Below are 19,909 nucleotides of genomic sequence, written 5' to 3'. Positions count from 1 at the left end.
ACCTGCAGGAGAGCGCCGGGAGTGGCGCAGCTGCGGCCAGCAGGAGGAGCACGCGTGGAGAGTGGAGACGGCCGGGGTGCTTTCCCGACGGCTACAAGAGCTCGCCGTTCCTGGCGGGCAGCACGAGCTTGCTGCTCGCGTGACAATTTGAGTTCGACGGGCAGAAGGAGAAGATGGACAGGAACAAGAAGGGGAAAGGGGCGAAGGGCCAGCAAAGCGCCAAAGCCAAAGGGCATTGGTAAATTTCTTGAATTTTAGTGCCATTTTGAGATAATTGGTTTGATATACAATGATGTGGTAGTGATTAGTTGCATTTTATGCGATAAATTGCAAATTTAAAGAGATATTTTGAGGTAGTTGGTGGTCATAGCGGCTCAATCCAAGTACACGGGAAAGTGGCAATGATAGGGGCCAATCCGTTCATCAAAATGAAGTGAATACCATGGAACTTATACAAGATCACCTTGAGCTTTTCAAAAGAAGGGTAGGGCACTACCATTGCCCGGGTCTTCTACACGCTATTAAAGTTTACTTATCGGTATGTTTTAGGTTGTTCTTCTATTTAAAATATGTTTGCATTTTCATTGTATTTGGCTATTTTGTTTAGGATCATATGAAAATATTGTTGTGCACTATTGGTTCGTATTATTTATGTTGGTTTTGCATCAAAAAAAACTTGTTGCTTAAGAGTTCGCCCCACCTCCAAAAAGTTTCGTCCTCCGCCACTGGGTCTTGTGGATGCATGGATAGACTATAGATATCACCATTTGAGCCCACTGGATTATTGATACTTGCTTACCAAGAGATTACATCGATTATCTAAGTGTGTCAATATTTTTTATGTGAATGGCACTAAAAGAGTGCATCATAACCTCAAAGCATGGCACGGTGCCTTGATACTAAGAGATACTTGTTCAAGTTTTTCTCTCTTTGAATGATGAGAGTAGACTTTCAGTTCACATTGATTAAGAAGAACCACTTGTCTGATACCATAGCTTTTCACAGTACAGATTCGAGCACAATGAACTTAATCTGAATCAATGAATTAAATATGCACCAACAATGGTGACTAAAATAGCTGTCTAGAATTAAACGTGCTCACACACATAACCTCTATGGAAATCAAAATCTTAATAGGGTGAGTGACTATAAATTTCTAAAGATATTAGACAAAAGAGAAAAGGAAATTACATCCATTCGATGCTGGCCTACGTCCATTGTTTTCCATCAAGTACAATGGCTCTTCTTTTTTCCAGGGGACGGTGCGGTAGTTTTTGGAATGGAAACTGCTAGATTAGGCACTGGTTGCGAACATAACTCCTATAATATATTTCACAAAACCGACAAATATATATCTCACCGACTGAAAAATATCAATTCTTGGCTGTTTCATTGCATTAATGATGCCGTTTCATTGCATTAGTGGCTGCACTTTTAGCCGGAGGATCTCATCGGTCATGGCTGCCGCGAACAGAAGAGAAAGCAGCGGAAATTACTCCCCTAGTAGAGAAGATGAACCTAATTTATATGGGCTATCAAATAAGCCAGCTATAGGCCTGCGTTTATTTACATGGGCCACCACCATGGGCTATCACCAACGAACAATGCCCTGACTCGCTTGCCTACACTGTGGGAGGATTAGCGATGATGTAGTCGTTCGATCAACGGCAGGGGGATTAGCAATGACGTGGCCTCACGAGAAGCCAGGAAAATCAGGTAGTGGGGGGGGGGGCAGCTATTTAGATATAGAAGATGCCTCTAAACTATATACAAGAAGGCAGATATGGAAAATGCCTTCGATGGATGAAGCTTTTCGGGCATCTTTTATGATTGCCACAAAATAGACATACTGAGGGGTTTCTACAAATGCCATTGGTTAGATTGCGAGGCATTGCTGAAAAAGGCCTCATGATGGATACCCTCTCGAGGCGTTTTCTTCAAATTGCTCCGCTGCTCCCCTTCTCCTTCTATAATTTTCTCCACCCTTTCAATGGCATCCGTCGAGTAGGAAGAGCAGTTCTATGGCCCGTCGAGCCCGCTGGATACGAGCAAGAAAGTTTGCTGCTCCACCTACCCCGCCTAGCCTGACGGAGCAAGCCAAGCCAGCGCGTGGAGGAGTGGCGAGTAGTTGCTCCACGGAGGCACGCGGGGCATCAAGGTCGTCAACACGTTGGCGAAACCGCACCCGGTCGATGTAGAAAGAGGCTGGCTACATGGAGCTCGACGAGTCGGTGGCCAGCGCGTACGTGTTCGTCCACGACACTGAGAAAAAAGTAGAACATGAGAGACCACTGCGGCTTTGGTCCCAATAATTAAGGCCACCGCAGGCAAGTCGCCACAGCGGGTGTCTCGTCCTCTATTCTAGGCCATCGTCCTTCCCCGCCCAAAAACAAGCACAGATCCGCGCTTCACGGAAGCAGATGCAACCCTTCCCCTCCGGCTAAAGCATCCTCTTTGCCACCCCGGCAAGCGGCAGAGCCGGAGGTAGGGAAATGGAAAAGAATATGCCTCACATGGGGAAGGTAAAAGAGATTCACCGTGGCCGACCGCAGACTAGTGTAGTGTATCTGTGTTGTGGTCCACCTAACCATTCAATCACATGTTGGTTCACCGATTTATTTATTTATATTTATAATAACAAGGCAGTCATAGGTTTTGCTACAATTTTGTGAGAAAAAAAAGGGAAAAGGAAAAAGGAAGGGAACGGTTGTGGCAATGTTCATGTGGTTAAGAAGAAGAAGAAGAAGAAGAAGAGAGGATATCCCTCAAAAGAAAAAGAAAAAGACCTGGACCTGGACCTGGAGTGGGAGCCATGGCGGCCGCCGTCCACCTCCACCTCCACCTCCATTACCTCCTCCGTCCATGTCCGCCGGCTCGCCGAGCCGGCCTCTTCTCCTCGCCGTGGCGCTCCCTCCCGCCTCTGCTCCCGCCCGTCCGCCTCCGCTCCTCCCTCCCGGCCCCCACCTCCCACCTCACCGCCGACGGCACAGATGAGTCGGGATTCGTGGTGGTCACCTTCTACAAGCTGGTGCCCTTGGAGGACCCCCGCGCAGAGGTCGCCGCGCACCTCCAATTCCTCCAGGTCGGTCCACCTAACTCCATTCCTCCAGTTTCACTTCACTTCACCAGATTTTGGATATCTGAATGAATGAAAGTCTGGATCTTTTTTTTCTTACAACAAAAAAAATTGCATCTCTCCTGTCCTGATCCTGATCCTGATCCGATCCAGGGACGCGACATGGACATACACGGTCGCATCTACATGAACCAGCAGGGGATCAACGCTCAGGTACGTACGTACGTAATCCAAAACACATCCTCTGTTTTTCATCGATGCACATGTTATGTTAGTCAACAGCGCAGCACATCATAGGGAGGGAAATGCACACCACGTAGCAACTGTAAATAAATACAGTAATGGTTGTGCATCTCTGCAAGTTTGAGACAGTTTAGGGTCTCATGCTTCCATTCTCAACATATATATATATATATATATATATATATATATATATATATATATATATATATATATATATATATATATATATATATATATATATACTAATACTATATGGTTAACACTCAAGTTAATGTCACACTGCATTAACCCACCCAACAACTCTACTATACTCTTGGCACAAGCAATGAATTTAGGTTGGTTTGTCACCACAGTCCAAATGTCACATCTCCTCATAACTTTTCTACACTAGTATTCATATGCCTCTCTCTCTTACCCTTCGATGCATATTAATTAGCAAGCAACATCACTGCGTTGCGGGGTAGCGCAAAATACAAAGAGTGATACTCCTACATCTCAATGCCGAAATTGTCAGCATGGCTACTTTTCTAACTTGTGCTCTTGTCACAGTACAGTACAGTGGTCCACGCAAAGATGCAATAGCGTACGCGGACTGGCTCAGGACAGACCCTCGCTTCTCTGATATACTCGTCCAGATTTCGCCAGCGCTAAGTGGGCATGCTTTTCCTCGGCTCAAACTGCGGTACAAACAATCTCTTGTTCAGGTAAGCAATGCCTGCTCTTTTTTGCTGCATAGGGAAACAAAGTTCAGTACCTTCACACATTTAGAGGCTCATATTCTCCACCTAATTAAGTGATAATCATCCAAGTAACCGACCACATGTTACAAGATAATAATCGAATCGAATATATATTGTCTCTTACTTCTAGTCACAAGTCTAAATGGTGAAAAACATAGCAACAGATATGTGACTCTTGTCATGCCATGTACAAAATTTCAGCTCATAACCTCGTTTTCTTACAACTCCCATGACAATTTCACGCTTCACATTCTAAACTGTCCTGGAGCTTCTCCTCATAACTATGCATCGATGCAAGCCTCCTAGGTCCTTTCCTGTTGTTTTCATTCAAAATGGTGGAATTGACTTGGTTATCTTACAGATTAACTCTAAAAGTATGTTACATGCTAGATAACTATCGCTCTTTCTCTGCCAAAGATACTGAAAATGCAGGGCTGCACACCGAATACGTGGACCGGTTCCTGCTAGATAAAGATCGCTCTTGCTCTGTTTAAGATAAGATAAGAAAATTTAGATGGTAGATAATGATCGTTCTTGCTCTGTTTAAGATTTCAGATAAGATAAGAAAATCTACATGGTAGATAATGATTGCTCTTGCTTTGTTTAAGATAAGATAAGGAAGTGTCCAGTTAAAAAAAAAATGCTGAAAGTGCTAGGTTACACACTGAAGACATGGGCTGCAGTAACAAAGTGTCATATTTAGTTCAAGTCCACAACAATGTTTTCAAGTGTATTTCGTGTGACAGTTATGCAGTCATTTCATTATTGGTAGATAAAAGTACCAAGATTTTACTTAGTTTACAGTATTTAGACTTGAGAGCATGCGACTAGGTTCAGGTAAGCAATGGTATATCTGCTTTTCATCTCATCTCATGTCGAACCAAAGTTTGGTAGTTTCGCATTGTCAGTCTGATGTTCTCCCTGCATGTCTCGGTGGTAAGATGAAGACCCAACCTAGCAAGTGCCAACCTTTTTCTAGTAACTGACTACATGTTAGAAGAAAACAATCGAATAGATATTGTCCCAGATTACTGGTAATAGTTCAAAATGGTGAAATTAGGAATGAACATTGACCATCCGAGAGTTCACAAGATAATCATTCTCATATTGCATACAAAAATTCAGCTGAAAACACTGTCTTTCTAAACTCATGCGATCATTTCACGGTTTCACATTCTAATCTGTCCTGGAGCTCCTCCTGATACTACTATGCATGGCAGCAATCTTCCTAGCTCTTTTTGTTGTTGCCTCCGTTTTAAGAGATTATATATAATTTTTTGAACCTGATTTTAAGTGATTATATTGACTTGGTTATATTACTGATTTGTATTGTGACCAGTAGGTATCTTTTTTGCTCCATGTATTCTTAAATTTTTTGCGCTTGGCTAAGGCCTTTAGCGCAAGTTAGTGGGCAAAAACTTAAAAGTAATTAAGTTTAACCAAGACCTGCGCTGTCAATTTCATGAACCGTCTGTAGTTCAGATAGGAAATTTTGAATCTTCTAGGATCTTACGTGCAAGCTGGATAACGATCTCTCTTGCTCTGTTTAAGAATTAAGATGCTGAAAGTGCATTGTTTTTCAAGTGTTCTTTTGTGCGACAGTTATGAAGCCATTTCTTCATTAATTCACTTCACTGAATTTGCATTGTTTCAGCTAATTTGGTAAAGAGACTATTTGGTTTACTATATTCAGACTCATGTGAAGAGATAAGTCCGTTTTTTAACAGTAAAGTCAGCAGACATCTTATCTACAAACAAAACAAAACCTGCAGTTGGAAGGAGGGAGTTGTCATCTTCCTTTGGTGGAACCTAGCATGCGCGCTTCACCACTGACCCCATCGGAGTGGAGGGAGAAGCTTGAAGCTAGGAAACGCCTTGACAGCGAAGCAGCTGGAGATACCTCTGAAGGACGAAAGCTTTTGCTCCTTGATGTTAGGAATGGTAAACTATGTTCTCTCCCCTGCTCTACTTTGATGAATCCGTCTGTTATGTTTTGTGGGTCGATATGATTTGAAGTGGTAATATCACCTAAGTAGGTATTTATGTCGTATGTTGTTTTTGTGTCAGACTATGAATGGGACATTGGGCATTTTGAAGGAGCCAAGAGGCCTAACGTGGACTGCTTCAGAAGCACTTCATTTGGGCTGTCAGAGCAGGAGGTACTCCTTGAGCTAATGCCGTCTTGCTGCCATGTATTTCCATACATATAGCTTGTTGAGAAGTAATTTCTTATTTCATTGAATGTATATATATGCAGATGGATTCGACGGACCCTCTGCATGGAGTAGACAAAGAGAAGACAGACATATTAATGTACTGCACGGGTGGCATAAGATGCGACGTGTACTCAACGATTTTGAGGTAAATAAAAGCAGTGTACACATATATGCTAAGGGATTGGTGGCTATGTATTATACCTTAATCTTGTGTGCGTGTCCTTGACAGGGAGAAGGGTTTCGGGAACCTGTACACTCTGAAGGGGGGCGTGTCCAACTACCTCAAGAGCCAAGGGAGCGCGGAGTGGGTGGGTAACTTGTTTGTGTTCGACGACCGGCTGTCCCTGCCACCGGCCAAGTTTGCAGAGGCAGGAGAAGAAGGGTGTGCTGACAACGGGGATCTGTCGTCGTCTCGGTGGCTGGGGCGGTGCTACGTGTGCGGGTCGGAGGTGGAGGAGCTGAGGCACCGCAACTGCGCCAGCATCGACTGCAACCGCCTCTACCTGTACGCATTTTGGTCCTTCCTTTCTACTCCCTCCATCCGGATCTATTTCTCCGACAAGTATCTCCGGACGGAGGGAGTATATAGATTCTAGTACCATCTAGGAGTAGATATGTTAGATAGATTGAGCTGCAGGTTGTTTCAAGTGCAGTGTGGAATGTATTGAAGTGAAGTGAACTGGTGGTGCAGGTGCTGCGGTGGGTGCTTGGAGGAACTGAGGGGCTGCTGCTGCTCCGAGTGCAGAGGCGCACCACGGCTGCGGCCGCTGCTGCCGGGGCACCAGAGATATGACAAGTGGCATCTGTACCGCGACGACGCCTCGGTCATCTCTAGCTGAGCTGAGCTGAGCTGAGTATCATCCAGTCCAAGTCCAGTCTAGTAGTTGCTCGATTACAGAAGGTTTACAAGTAGCTCTTTCTCTCTGTTTCTCTCTTGTACGTATGTATACTACGTACCTACTACTTGTGTTACACACAATATAGGATAGGAAGCAACAACACACTAAGTGGCTGGAGTAAAATTCTTTTGTGCCTTCAAATTCAACAGGATTACTTGTGTCTATTTTTCTTGCATTCTGATCTGTCTGCACTTTCGGTGCATCTTCCCCCCCCCCCCCCCCCCCCCCCCTACTTTTAATTGATAGCATGCAGTGGAAGTGCAGGGTCTGTCTGTGTGTGCACTTATTCTGCTGCCAACTAACTAACCAACTACTCCAGCTAATTAACTGCAAACATGAACATCTAACCAATTAATCAATATGTATTTGTCGAAATTAAACAAGACAGAAACTAGCTACATAATTGGAGTTAGCTTAGCTTAATCAGGTCCATGCAAGCAAGCAAGCAAGAGTGGGGGCAGTTAGCTAGGATCCATGGCATGAAAAGGAACTTGAATTATTTGCTGACAAAAACAATTCCTTTGTCCCTCGTCAGCTAGCTGCAAACAAAGGCACGAAGGCATGCTTTCACTCTTGCTACCTTTTATAGACTAATAATCCAATTTAGTAAATTAACTGTGTATATATATATATATATATATATATATATATATATATATATATATATATATATATATATATATATATATATATATATTCTCCTAGCTAACCTGCCCTGCCCTAATCAGAGGAGATCTCCAACTGCTAGAGCAAATTAATCTCAAGGCAAACACCCACTACAGGTGTCAAGGATAGTTACTTAAAGTAAATTTCCCATGATGGACGGGTGCAACTTTGAGTTCATCGGACGCTTCTAGCTAATGCATATAGTACTCTATTAGTATTGGGTAAGTATACGTTTAGTGGTAGTAATCGATCTGTGGTGGATTTGTCGATCAGCGGGCAAAACAAAGGGCTAGGCATGTGCAGACAAGAGTAAACAAAGCGCTAGGCATGTGCAGTGCTAAAGGGAAATGAAAGTCGTCATCATCGGATTCGGATCCGATCCCAAGCATGGCAAAAAGTTAGCTGGTTGCGTACATGTGCAGTGCAGGCATGGTTTTTTTGTCCACTTCGCCGTATATATGTGGTCTGTAGATAGATGTTAGAGCAACTTAGCAGACCCCGCAAAACCGCTTTTGCGGGCCGGCGAGGGCTAGCACAGATGCAGACTTCCAAACGGACTCGTAAAAAAGTATATTCGCGGAACGGAATATGCTTTTTTACGGGTCGGCTATGCGGGTTTTGCTCGGGCAACAGCGCAACGACCCGCAAACAGAAAAACTGCAAATCTGAATTTGTCATAGGGCTTCACAAACAAGTTCAAATTCAAATAACATAAACAGTTTGCGCGCGAATAAAAGCGAAGTTCATTACGCAAAAGAGGGCATGCAAAGGTATGCGCCCATGTCCGGCATCGTCTTGGGGGTCGATCTTCACTCGGCGCCATGGAGTCCATCTTGAAGTTCATCGGCGCCACCGTAGCCACCTCCGTCGCTTGTTCCAACTCCCGCACCGAAATCATCCACATTGCCACCGTATGAAGCAGAGAAAACATCACCGGAACTGGCAGACGGACCGGCCGAGGCGACCATTCTCCTCTTCAAGATCTCTCTCCTTGCCATATCATGCCATGTTTTGGTGACGTCGTCCATGTCATTGCGGTTCATTGACATGATCTTGTTCTCTTCGGCGAGCAACACTGACAGCGATTTGTTTTTAGAGGCGCGTACTTTTCTCTCCTCAATGGCAGCTCTGCGCAGCCCCTCTTCCTTGGGCATTTGCCATTTTTCTTGCTTCTCTTTTGCCTTCTTTTCGGCCAACTCTTTCTTGATCTCCAACGACTTCAACAACATTAACTCGTTTGATTGCACCATGGCATCAATCTTCTCCCTCAAGCTCGATGCTTCTTGCTCTCTCTTTATCTTCTCTCTAGTCTTCTTGTCGCCACCGGGCTTGTTCAAATTTCTTAGGCCATCATCATCCTCATCTTCATCCATGTTTGTAAGTGAGCCTCTCTTTGGTGGGGACTCTTTGTCGATCAACTTCCACTTGTCGCACTTTTGGAGCAACTCCCAACAATGCTCTAATTTGAAGAATCTGCCTTCCGAAGCTTCCGAAGCTTCTCCGCCGCCGGCCGGGATCGCACAGCGGCATTGCCGCCCGGAGCGCGGGCCATCGCGGCGGGGCAGCCGGATTCCCGCCTTGCACAAGCACGTTGCCCTGCCGCTTGCGGGCAGGCGTGGCGTGTGCTTGGGCGACGCCGGCGGGGCCTACATGGCCGGCGACGAGATCCGCCCAAGGGGAAGGGGCGTGCGTGACCTCGACGGTGACGGGGGGCAGCATGGGGTCGTCCATGGCGGCGAGGGACGGCCGGGGAGGAGCAGCCGGAGCTTTCGGAGGGGGGGCAATGGTGGCGGAGGGTGCAGGAAGCGGGAAAGGGGGCGCGGAAATGTCCCTCCCGCCAAATCTCGCGCCAGATGGGGGTTGAGCTCGGGTCGGCCTCCTAGCCCGTGAAGATAGAGGTTGGGGGAGAAGATTTGCCGCGCCCCGCAAAATTTTTTGCGGGCCAGGGCGTTTTGCGGGGTCTGCTCGTGCAGATTTTTCGGCCCCGACCCGCAATTTGACGGTTATTTTGCGGGCCGGGGCGTTTTGCGGGGTCTACTAGAGTTGCTCTTAAGATGAGATATAAACATGTACTCTCTCCGTTCGGAATTACTTGTCACAAAAATAGATGTATCTACAATTAAAATACATCTAGATACATTCATTTCTTGGACGAGTAATTCCGAACGGAGGGAGTATAGTATAGTTATATATAGCTAGCCTGCTTAACTCTAAAATGGATGGGATGGGGATAAGTTGGTTTGGTTTGACCGACTATAACACTATACGTGAGTGCCATGCACAGTGCATATCGTCTACTACAACAATGCAATTAATCTGATATGGATCCATCAGCTGCATGCACGCTCGTTGATCAACTTTTAGATCGTGATGACTCGAGTTGGCCTGGTTGTGAACACAAAACAAGGAAGAAAAGAAAAGCAGGATCCACATGAATGTATGACAAACAAAGATGCAACTGGATTAAGGCAGAGTTGACACAAAAATTGCTTCTCGCTCAACATAGATGCTAAATGGGAGCTGAGTTAAGTAAGTAATGTTTTCATGCCTTTCCCAAGATTCAACTTTTAGTTTTTTGTACACGATTTTGAAGCCAACCTAGCTAATAAACGGGGCCCACTATATGTCATGCGTCTGATTTTTTTCTAGAGTCAGTAGATTTTTCCAGCTGTTGGATTGGCCTTCTTCTTCCTCCTCCTCCCCCGCCCCACATCTTCCTCCGGACGCCCCATCCATGGACCACCGGTTGGACTGCCAGCTGCCGCTACCCGCGGTTGATGGTGTCTCTGCGCGTGCCTCGCTGCAGTGCTTCCATCACCCGCAGCCATCCCTCTACCCCCACTGTTCTTCTTAGGCACCGACAGCCCACCCCGCATCTTAACCATCAACATCTAACTCCACTCCACTAGTGACGCCAATGTCACATCGTCCTTGGCTCCGTGCCGCTCCCATCGATTTAATGCAAAAAAGAAACACCACAATAGCGGTCTCATTAATAAGAAACCATCACTTTACAACTCGTGGCAAAAATCACCGCACGGAAGAATTGACAGTGGCCAAAACACTGAATTGCAAAGCTAATTGCTTTGATGAGGTCACTAATTGGTCGGCACACACGCCAGACTGAGTTAGCAAAAAAAAAAAATGCCACGAGGGTGAATTGACTTGGTCTTCTTCCTCCTCATCCTCTCTTTCTATATGGCATTACATCAAGCCCCTCATGTGCACCAGCCAACTCCTTTCCCATGTCCGAGGAGGTTGAGCACCGCACCATGGATCTCGCCGGACCAACTAGTGGACCGGTCTTCCTTGTTGTCCCAAAGGCTTTCCAGAAGCCTCTGCGGACCTGGCTCCACATCCCCTTCCCCAATCCATGTCGGTGGCCGCCCTACTGCTAGTATGAGATGTGGGTACATGTGACATAATTTTGTGGTGAGGTGGTGCTTGGGCAGGGCTGGAGAGCGTTCAGTGTGATGCACTAGGCGCGAGCCGACGTCATCGTCGTTCTCAAGTTGAACACTTGGGGTTTCAGGGTCATGATCTTCAACAACTCCACCGTCAAATGCTATTGTTGCGTCCGCCACGGCTAGGTGGAAAACAATCAAGGGCCTTCTGAACTAAGTAGTGGTGGTTAGTATTGTCTTTGCTGGAAACTGTCCATATTTTGATCATGGAACAACACCTAATGTTGTGCAGGGACATGTGGTGCCCGTGCTGCCTTAAAATTGGGTTTTAATGTTTGTCTGTTTGATCAGGGTTTCACCCCCTTATGTCAATAGTGTGCCTATTGGTGTTAATGTGCTATGTGTTTTGATCTTGTCTTCAAATCATGTTGTTCATGGGTGATTAGTGTGTTGTGTAGGGGTGGTAATGTCATTATATTTGAAGTGGGATTAGCTGAACACAGATTTGTACATAACCAAACAACTCTGCTTTCCATCCGCTCACCCGGAAACCACAAATGTAGATGACCGAACAACATGCAACACTAATGAGGATGGTGGTCAGGTGCACCCTGATGGGGATGGTGCCTTAAACTTCAAGCAGAAAAATGAGCACTGATGCGATGCGAGCTACCAAACGCAGTGTAGAACATAGCCCAAGAGCCGCGTTTCATCCCATCCAGGCTCAATCGGGTCATAGATGCGGGAGGCCACAAAATTCATGCAACTAACCAAACGCCCTCAGACAATGATGGACCGATGCTTCATTCTCTCCACGATTAATGAAGTCCACATTCTCCTCTTTAATTTTTTCAACAAGAGTGATCTATAGATGCATATATAATTCTCTGATCAACTAACCTAAGTAAGTAAATGATTAGTAGTCCGCATGGATGTAGCATTATGCAAGACACGCTTTTTGGCCTTGAGAATGCTGGCTAGCAGCTGAACTCAACTCAATTGATTGGCTAATAAGTGAGAGAAGGTAACCAATCCTTGAGCATGTCACATGGGTTTGGTCTCTCTCACATTATCCATCACCACCCCCAGATTTGATCTTCCTTTTAGATTGCGGAATTGCACATGCATGGACCTATGTGATTGCATCAGGAATTAATTGAGGCCCCACCCATCTTTGTTAGTCTTGTCTGGATGGATGACAAATTCGTCACACCTGAATCTGAACAAATTCCTTGACTGACTGACTGAACATACATCCATACATGAATCACTTGAACTAAGCTAGCATGCACCAACAGTACAAGTATCTACTCCAGCTAATTAACTGCAAGCACGAAGAATTAACGACTGATCAATCAATAATATACAAGAGCCAACCGTAGTCCAATATAAACAAGACATAAAGGGTTGGGGCAGCTAGCTCAACTAGATATAAACAAGAGCCGGGACGTCGAGCCCGCTGAACTGCTGTTCGTTTGGTCTGTAAACCTAAACTTGTGTGGATGCTGCCTTGTGGCTTTATTAATTTAAAGCCGGACGCTTCGTGCGTCTTCGTTCCAAAAAAAAGGTCCACCCACATATCAAATTATCAAAGTAGCAAACACGAATTAAACCAACATGATGAAAGTGACTAGATGAAATTCCCGCGTACCCTCAAGAACACTTTGCTTATCATAAGAGACCGTTTTGGCCTGTGCTTTGCCTCAAAAGGATTGGGCTACCTTGCTGCATACTTGTTACTATTATCGTTACTTGCTCGTTACAAATTATCTTGCTATCAAACTAGTCCGCTACTTACAATTTTAGCACTTGCAGACATTACCTTACTGAAAACTACTTGTCATTTCCTTCTGCTCGTTGTTGGGTTCGGCACTCTTACTTATCGAAAAGAGCTACAATTGATCCCCTATACTTGTGGGTCATTAGAAACCATCAGTTTACAATTTGTGGCAAAAATCACCGCAAGGAAGAATTAATAGTGGCAAAAAACACTTGGGTGCAGAGCTGATTGCTTTGATGATGTCGCTAATTGGCCGGGCCCACACACAGACTGAGTTGGTAGAAAAAAATGCCACAAGGGCGAATTGACTTGGTCTTCTTCTTCCTCATCTCTTTCTATGTGGCATTACATCAAGCACCTCATGTGTACAATAGCCAACTCCTTTCTCATGCCCGAGGTTGATCACTCCACCATGGATCTCGTCGGACCAGCTAGTGGACTGGTCCTCCTTGTTGTTCCAAAGGCTTTCTAGAAGCCTCTGGGGACCTGGCTCCACATCTCCTTTCCCAATCCATGCCGGTGGCCACCTGCCGCTGGTATAAGATGAGGGTACATGTGACAAAATTTGCGGTGATGTGGTGCTTGGGCAGGGCTGGAGAGCGTTCTGCCCGAAGCACCAGGGCGAGCCGATGTCATCATCGTCCTCAAGCTCAACACTTGGGGATTCAGGGTCAAGATCCTTGACAGCAACAACTCCACGATCAAATGCTACTGTTGGATTCGTCGCAGCTAGGTGGAAAACTATCAAGGGCCTTCTGAACTAAGTAGTGGTAGTTAGTACTTTGGAAACTGTCCATACTTTGATCATGGAACATCACCTACTGTTGTGCATGGGCATGGGGGTGCCCTTGTTGTCTTAAAATTGGTTTTAATGTTAGTATGCTTGATCACGGTTTCACCCCCTCATGTTAATAGTGTGCCTATTGGTGTTAATGTGTTGTGTGTTTTGATCTTGTCTTCAAATCACGTTGTTCAGGGGTGATTAGTGTGTTGTGTAGGGTTGGTAAGTTCATCATATTTGAAGCAGGATTAGCTGAACACACATTAGTACACAAACTACTCTGCTTTGCATCCACTCATCCAGAAATATAGATGCAGGTGACCAAACAACATGCAACACTGATGAGGATGGTGGCCAGGTGCACCAGGATGGAGATGGTGACCAAACTTCAGGGGGGAAATGAGCATTGATGCGAGATGCGGTCTACCAAACACAACGCGGAACATAGCTGCCCAAGCCGTGTTTCATCCCAGCCAGGCTCAACCGGGCCAAAGATGTAGGAGGCCCAAAATCCACGCAACTAATCAAACACCCTTAGACAATGATGGACCGATTTCATTCTCCCCGCGATTAATAAAATCAACGTTCTCATCTTTAATTGTTTCGACAACAATGATTGATAAATGCATATATAGTTCTCTGATCAACTAACCCAAAATGATTCGTATTCCATATGAATGCTGGCTTGCAGCTGAACTCAATTGAAGTGATTGGCTAATAAGTGAGGGAAGCTAACTAATCCTTGAGCATGTCACATCCATCGACTCATCCATCCATCACCACCCCCAGATTTGATCTTCCTTTTAGATTGGGGAATTGCACATGCATGGACCTATGTGATTGCATCAGGAATTAATTAAGGCCCCACCCATCTTTGCTAGTCTTGTCTGGATGGATGACAAATTCGTCACACCTGAATCTGAACAAATTCCTTGACTGATTGACTGACTAAATATCGATCCATGCATACTGAGCTAAGCTAGCGTGCACCAACAACAATACTAGCCAGCACAAACAAAGGCATGCAAGTTTGCTTTCTCTTACTAGCTTTACAGACTAAGCTGGGAGCTTTAATTAATTAATTATTAGTATAATCTCCTAGATAGCTTGTCCCCCCTAATCAGAGGAGATCTCCAACCGCTAGCAACCTAGAGCAGATTAGTCTGGAGGCAAACAAAGCCACACAGTTTGCTAGCTTAAGCGCCGTTGTTGGATTTCATCTCATGCATGACAACAACAACTAATTAATCATGCTTAATTATGGAAGTACTAAACTACAATTATTTATACTGAGCTGGGCAGCTAGCTAGCTCTAGATACCACATCAACCAATCAGCAAGCCCCGAATCTTTACTTTTTGTAAGACCCATGCTTATATTGCTAGATTATTATTAAGTGGCTGAAAACAGTGTCTATGATATGCATGATTATATTGCGGTTGTTACGGTTAATCACCAATCAAGCAATTGATCGATCATCTACACCCGCTCCATCTTCTAGAATATTCATCATACCATGTATGATACTTCCTCCAATTCATATTACTCGTTGCTCAAAATGGATGTATCTAGCACAGAAATACATCTAGATAAATCCATTTGAGTGACAAGCAATATGAATCGGAAGTAATTCATCCATGCAGGCATCGATCTCTATATACTAGTATGTTGAGTTTATTCAGTACTAGTAAGTATGTTTATGTTGCTAATCAATCTCTTGTGGACTTGTCGGAGTAAATGACCACGGGTAGCCTCATCAGCCTCCCATGGTATTTCAAGACATCGGGGCCGGCTGCGCCCCTCAAGAATCAAAGGCAGAAGGCCGTCTTTTTGGGGCCGGCTGGTCCAAACTGCCGGCTGCCAGGAGGCGGCAAAACCCAGAAGACGACCACCGAGTGGGCCGACTCCTAGCAGGCTGCCTCTAGAGAGGCCGGCTCCTAGCAGGCGGCTCCTCGTGCCCTCAAATTTAGCACCCACATAATTACGACGAGACAGGGCGTGGCAACAGTGCAGCCTGCCACCCCCGAATCCAGGGCGGAGCGTGGCACAGTGCAGTGTATTGGGTGGACGTCCCTCGGTCGACGCGGCACTGTTGCCACGTGGCCCATGACATCACCATGGCAGAAGAGGCCATGCTCTCACGACGGGCTGTCGGTACGGCCCGCAGGCGGCGGGCCCTACCTGTGTGAGAGAAGCCAGAAGGCGGCGAGCCCTGACCAGTCGGCTCAGGGGGAGGCCGACTCCTGACCAGGCGGCCCTCCCCCTCCTTGGAGTTTGTGCGCCATTAATTAGAAGAGACGGGGTGTGGCTACAGTGAATGCCCACCAGGCGATGGGACTGTAGCCACACTCTCCCCGACAAAGCACGCATCATCAGCAGCACGACTGAAGGAAATATGTCCTAGAGGCAATAATAAAGTTATTATTTATTTCCTCATATCATGATAAATGTTTATTATTCATGCTAGAATTGTATTAACCTGAAACATAATACATGTGTGAATATATAGACAAACATAGTGTCACTAGTATTTCTGGGCCCTCTCGGTAATGCACATCACAATAAGCTTTGCAAGCAATGTGACTAATGAGTTAGTTGCGGGATGATGCATTACGTAACGAGTAAAGAGACTTGCCAGTAACGAGATTGAGCTAGGTATTGAGATACCGACGGTCGAATCTCGGGCAAGTAACATACCGATGACAAAGGGAACAACATATGTTGTTATGCGGTTTGACCGATAAAGATCTTCGTATAATATGTGGGAGCCAATATGAGCATCCAGGTTCCGCTATTGGCTATTGACCAGAAACGTGTCTCGGTCATGTCTACATAGTTCTCGAACCCGTAGGGTCCGCACGCTTAAAGTTAGGTAACGATCGGTATTATGAGTTTTTGTGTTTTGATGTACCGAAGGTAGTTCAGAGTCCCAGATATGATCACGGACATGACGAGGAGTCTCAAAATGGTCGATACGTAAAGATCGATATATTGGATGACTATATTCGGACACCGGAAGTGTTCCGGGTGGTTTCAGAGAAAACCAGAGTGCCGGAGGGTTACCGGAACCCCTCGAGAGAAATAGTGGGCCTTATGGGCCTTAGTGGAGAGAGAGAGAGAGGTCTGGCCTAGGGCAGGCCGCGCGCCCCTCCCCCTCTAGTCCGAATTGGACTAGGAGAGGGGGGCGGCGCCCCCCTTTCCTTCTCCCTCTCCCCCTTCCTCCCCCCTCCTAGTAGGAGTAGGAAAGAGGGGAGTCCTACTCCTACTAGGAGGAAGACTTCTCCTCCTGGCGCGCCTACAGGGGCCGGCCGGCCTCCCCCCGTTGCTCCTTTATATACGGGGGAAGGGGGCACCTCTAGACACACACGTTGATCTGTTGATCTTTCCCAGCCATGTGCGGTGCCCCCCTCCACCATAATCCACCTCGGTCATATCGTAGCGGTGCTTAGGCGAAGCCCTGCGTCGGTAGCAACATCATCACCGTCATCACGCCGTCGTGTTGTCGGAACTCTCCCGTGAAGCTATGCCGGATCGGAGTTCGTGGGACGTCATCGAGCTGAACGTGTGCTGAACTCGGAGGTGCCGTGCGTTCGGTACTTGGATCGGTCGGATCGTGAAGACGTACGACTACATCAACCGCATTGTGCTAACGCTTCCGCTTTCGGTCTATGAGGGTACGTGGACACACTCTCCCCTCTCGTTGCTATGCATCACCATGATCCTATGTGTGCGTAGGAATTTTTTTGAAATTACTACGTTCCCCAACAACGACTACAATACTAAGCAGCCGGCAAGACCCGCAAGCGGCGGGTGCGGCCTATCGGCCAAGTACGAGACAGCCGGCGGGACCCACCAGGCGGCGGGCCCCAGCTGCCGACGGAGAAGTCGGCCACCAGAGACACTGACAGCCGGGTCCTACACTCGACTAGATTACCATTGTACCCCTGGGGATAGGCCTATATAAACCCCCCAGGACACCCATGCAAAGGGTTCAGCTTCTTAGAGAACACACACACCTAGAGAGAGGAGAGAGCTAGCCTTGCCCTTCTTCCGCCTCTAGCCAAACAGCTCAAGGAGCCACTTGTAGCTACTTGTTGAGATAGTAATCATGCGGAGACCCCGCAGAGCAGGACTAGGGGTGTTATCTCCTAGGAGAGCCCCGAACCTGGGTAAAGTTCGCCGCCGTACGTGTCTACGCCTCATCCCGTTTCTTGGCACCGGTGACGTCTTACTCTCCCCCACCATGATAAGCCATCCTTTGGCATATGTTGCACCAAAACCCCGACATTTGGCGCCCACCATGGGGCCTGGTGCACCGTTGTCCAGAGATCTGTTCTGGACGGGAACCCTCTTCCTCCCTGGTGGGCGCAGCCAGCCCGACACGCCCGATGGCGTTTGCGCTGACGCGCTGCATGGCGCGAAAGTTGCCTTCGCGGCGAGCTGCCTCATTGATCTCATCGGCGAGATCCGCCTCTCCAACGAGCCCGCGCCCGACGCGGGAGCAGCCAGCTCCGAGAGCTGCCTTGTCGACCTCCTTGGCAAGCTCCACATCGCCAACGAGCCGGCCTCCGACCTATAGTCGATCGGCTCCACCAACCCGATGCTTGTCGATTCTGACACGACATCTCTCAACGCCTTCCCCACCAACGTGGTGGTCATCGATGACCCACTCCCTCGAGCGGACAGCGATGGCAGCACCGTCACAGAGGTGCTTGTCATCAGCCACGACGGAGCCTCTGGCGGATCCGGCCATGATCCGCTGCAGGCGGCATTGCGGGACCTGTCCGCACCCATCGCTAAAGACGCTGATGCCGCGACGCTAGAAGCCTACCGCGTCTCCCTCGTCGAGAAGGCTAAGAAATTGGCTACCATGAGACGCCTCTCCGAGGCCTATCAACGCGAGATCGACCGCGTGGTTGGCGGCACACCGGCTCCTGGCGGGCCCAGCCACATAGGCACGGTCAGACAGCATGGGGCCACCATTGCCAGCATGTTTGGAGCAGACTGCCCGGTCTACGCCACGCCCGCGGAGAACATACGTGCTGCCCAGGCGGCAGCAGACGAGCTGGACCGCATGGAAGGCGACGAGCGTCACTTCGACGGAGCGCGTTCAGCAGCTCATCGACGCGGCTGCCGCGCAGCAAGAAGCCGGCCGCAACATGGAGGAACCCGGCCAGCATGCCGAGAAGCTCCCCCTCACCGAGAGCATGGCGCGACCTCCCGAACGCCGACTGGTGGCGTCCGCGGCCAAAGAGATCCAGAGCCGGCAGCTAGCCGCAGTCGGACTCGCATCACCATCGAGCGCGACCAAGATGGCCGCCCACGAGCAGTGGAACGACGGGACGACCGTCAGCCTCCCCCGCGCAGGGAGAGGCACGTCTCCCCGCCGGCTGTTGAACACCCGACTCTTGGCGGCCGGCTTGGCCCCCGGGAAGAAGTCGGAGAAAACGATGCCCGCCATCGGATCAATCGCCTGAATCGTTCCCTGGCGTTAGAAGAAGAAGATGCAATCGGCCTGCCTTGTTTCGGCCCCCGCATTCGTGACGAGCCCTTCCCCAAAGGGTACTCGCTCCCTAGAGACACGCCCAAGTACAACGGCTTCGTGAAGCCGGAAGATTGGCTGGTTGACTACTCCACAACAGTCAACATAGCAAACGGCAACAAGCGTATTGCCGTGAAGTACGTTCCGCTCATGCTCCAAGACACGACCCGGACATGGCTGAACAGCCTCAAGCCGCACACCGTCAACAGTTGGCTGGACTTCACTGAAGTCTTCATCCGCAACTTCACCAACACCTACAAGCGGCCGCCCAAGCCTCGCCAGCTCTCTCTGTGCGTCCAAGACCCCACAGAGTCCACCCGCGACTACCTGACGCGGTGGGCCGAATTGCGCAACTCCTGCGAAGGGGTGCACGAGATGCAAGCCATAGAGTACTTCACTGCCGGGTGCCGAGAGGGCACCTTACTCAAGCACCGACTCCTCTGTGACGAGCCGGCCACCCTCGATGAACTGCTGATCATAGCAGACAAGCACGCCACTGCCGATTCCTCAATGAAGTCGGAGCTGCAAATATATGCGTCTGGGAAGGTGCTTTCTCCGGCTCC

The 19,909-nt window shown here is 47.8% G+C and overlaps 1 protein-coding gene across 2 annotated transcripts; it reads left to right on the top strand.

Moving 5' to 3' along the window:
- Positions 1 to 2,751: 2,751 nt before the first annotated feature.
- On the top strand, positions 2,752 to 7,338 carry LOC109733664 (rhodanese-like domain-containing protein 8, chloroplastic). 2 transcript variants are annotated; one of them, XM_020292889.4, is made up of 8 exons: positions 2,752 to 3,082; positions 3,230 to 3,289; positions 3,874 to 4,023; positions 5,832 to 6,000; positions 6,127 to 6,218; positions 6,317 to 6,420; positions 6,505 to 6,780; positions 6,967 to 7,338. In XM_020292889.4, exons 1-8 carry the CDS (start codon positions 2,813 to 2,815, stop codon positions 7,112 to 7,114), a joined length of 1,269 nt encoding a protein of 422 aa, XP_020148478.1. In that variant the 5' UTR covers positions 2,752 to 2,812; the 3' UTR covers positions 7,115 to 7,338. The 2 variants fall into 2 exon arrangements, with proteins under 2 accessions (XP_020148478.1, XP_040247300.1); XM_040391366.3 differs by having other exon boundaries at positions 2,756 to 3,082; positions 3,230 to 3,293; positions 3,869 to 4,023.
- Positions 7,339 to 19,909: the final 12,571 nt, after the last annotated feature.

This window comes from Aegilops tauschii, chromosome 5 (genome assembly GCF_002575655.3).
Source record: "Aegilops tauschii subsp. strangulata cultivar AL8/78 chromosome 5, Aet v6.0, whole genome shotgun sequence".
NCBI classification, from domain to species: Eukaryota; Viridiplantae; Streptophyta; class Magnoliopsida; order Poales; family Poaceae; genus Aegilops; species Aegilops tauschii.
The sequence above is the reverse complement of the archived record's forward strand: the minus strand, read 5'-3'. Positions and strand labels throughout refer to the sequence as shown.

What these genes read in the sequence shown, in the direction of transcription:
- LOC109733664 (XM_040391366.3), top strand. Translation starts at nt 2,813, where the DNA reads ATGGCGGCCGCCGTCCACCTCCACCTCCACCTCCATTACCTCCTCCGT. An exon ending in ACAAACAATCTCTTGTTCAG is followed by an intron (nt 4,024 to 5,831) that starts GTAAGCAATGCC and finishes CAAAACCTGCAG; the next exon opens with TTGGAAGGAGGGAGTTGTCA. An exon ending in GCTCCTTGATGTTAGGAATG is followed by an intron (nt 6,001 to 6,126) that starts GTAAACTATGTT and finishes TTTTTGTGTCAG; the next exon opens with ACTATGAATGGGACATTGGG.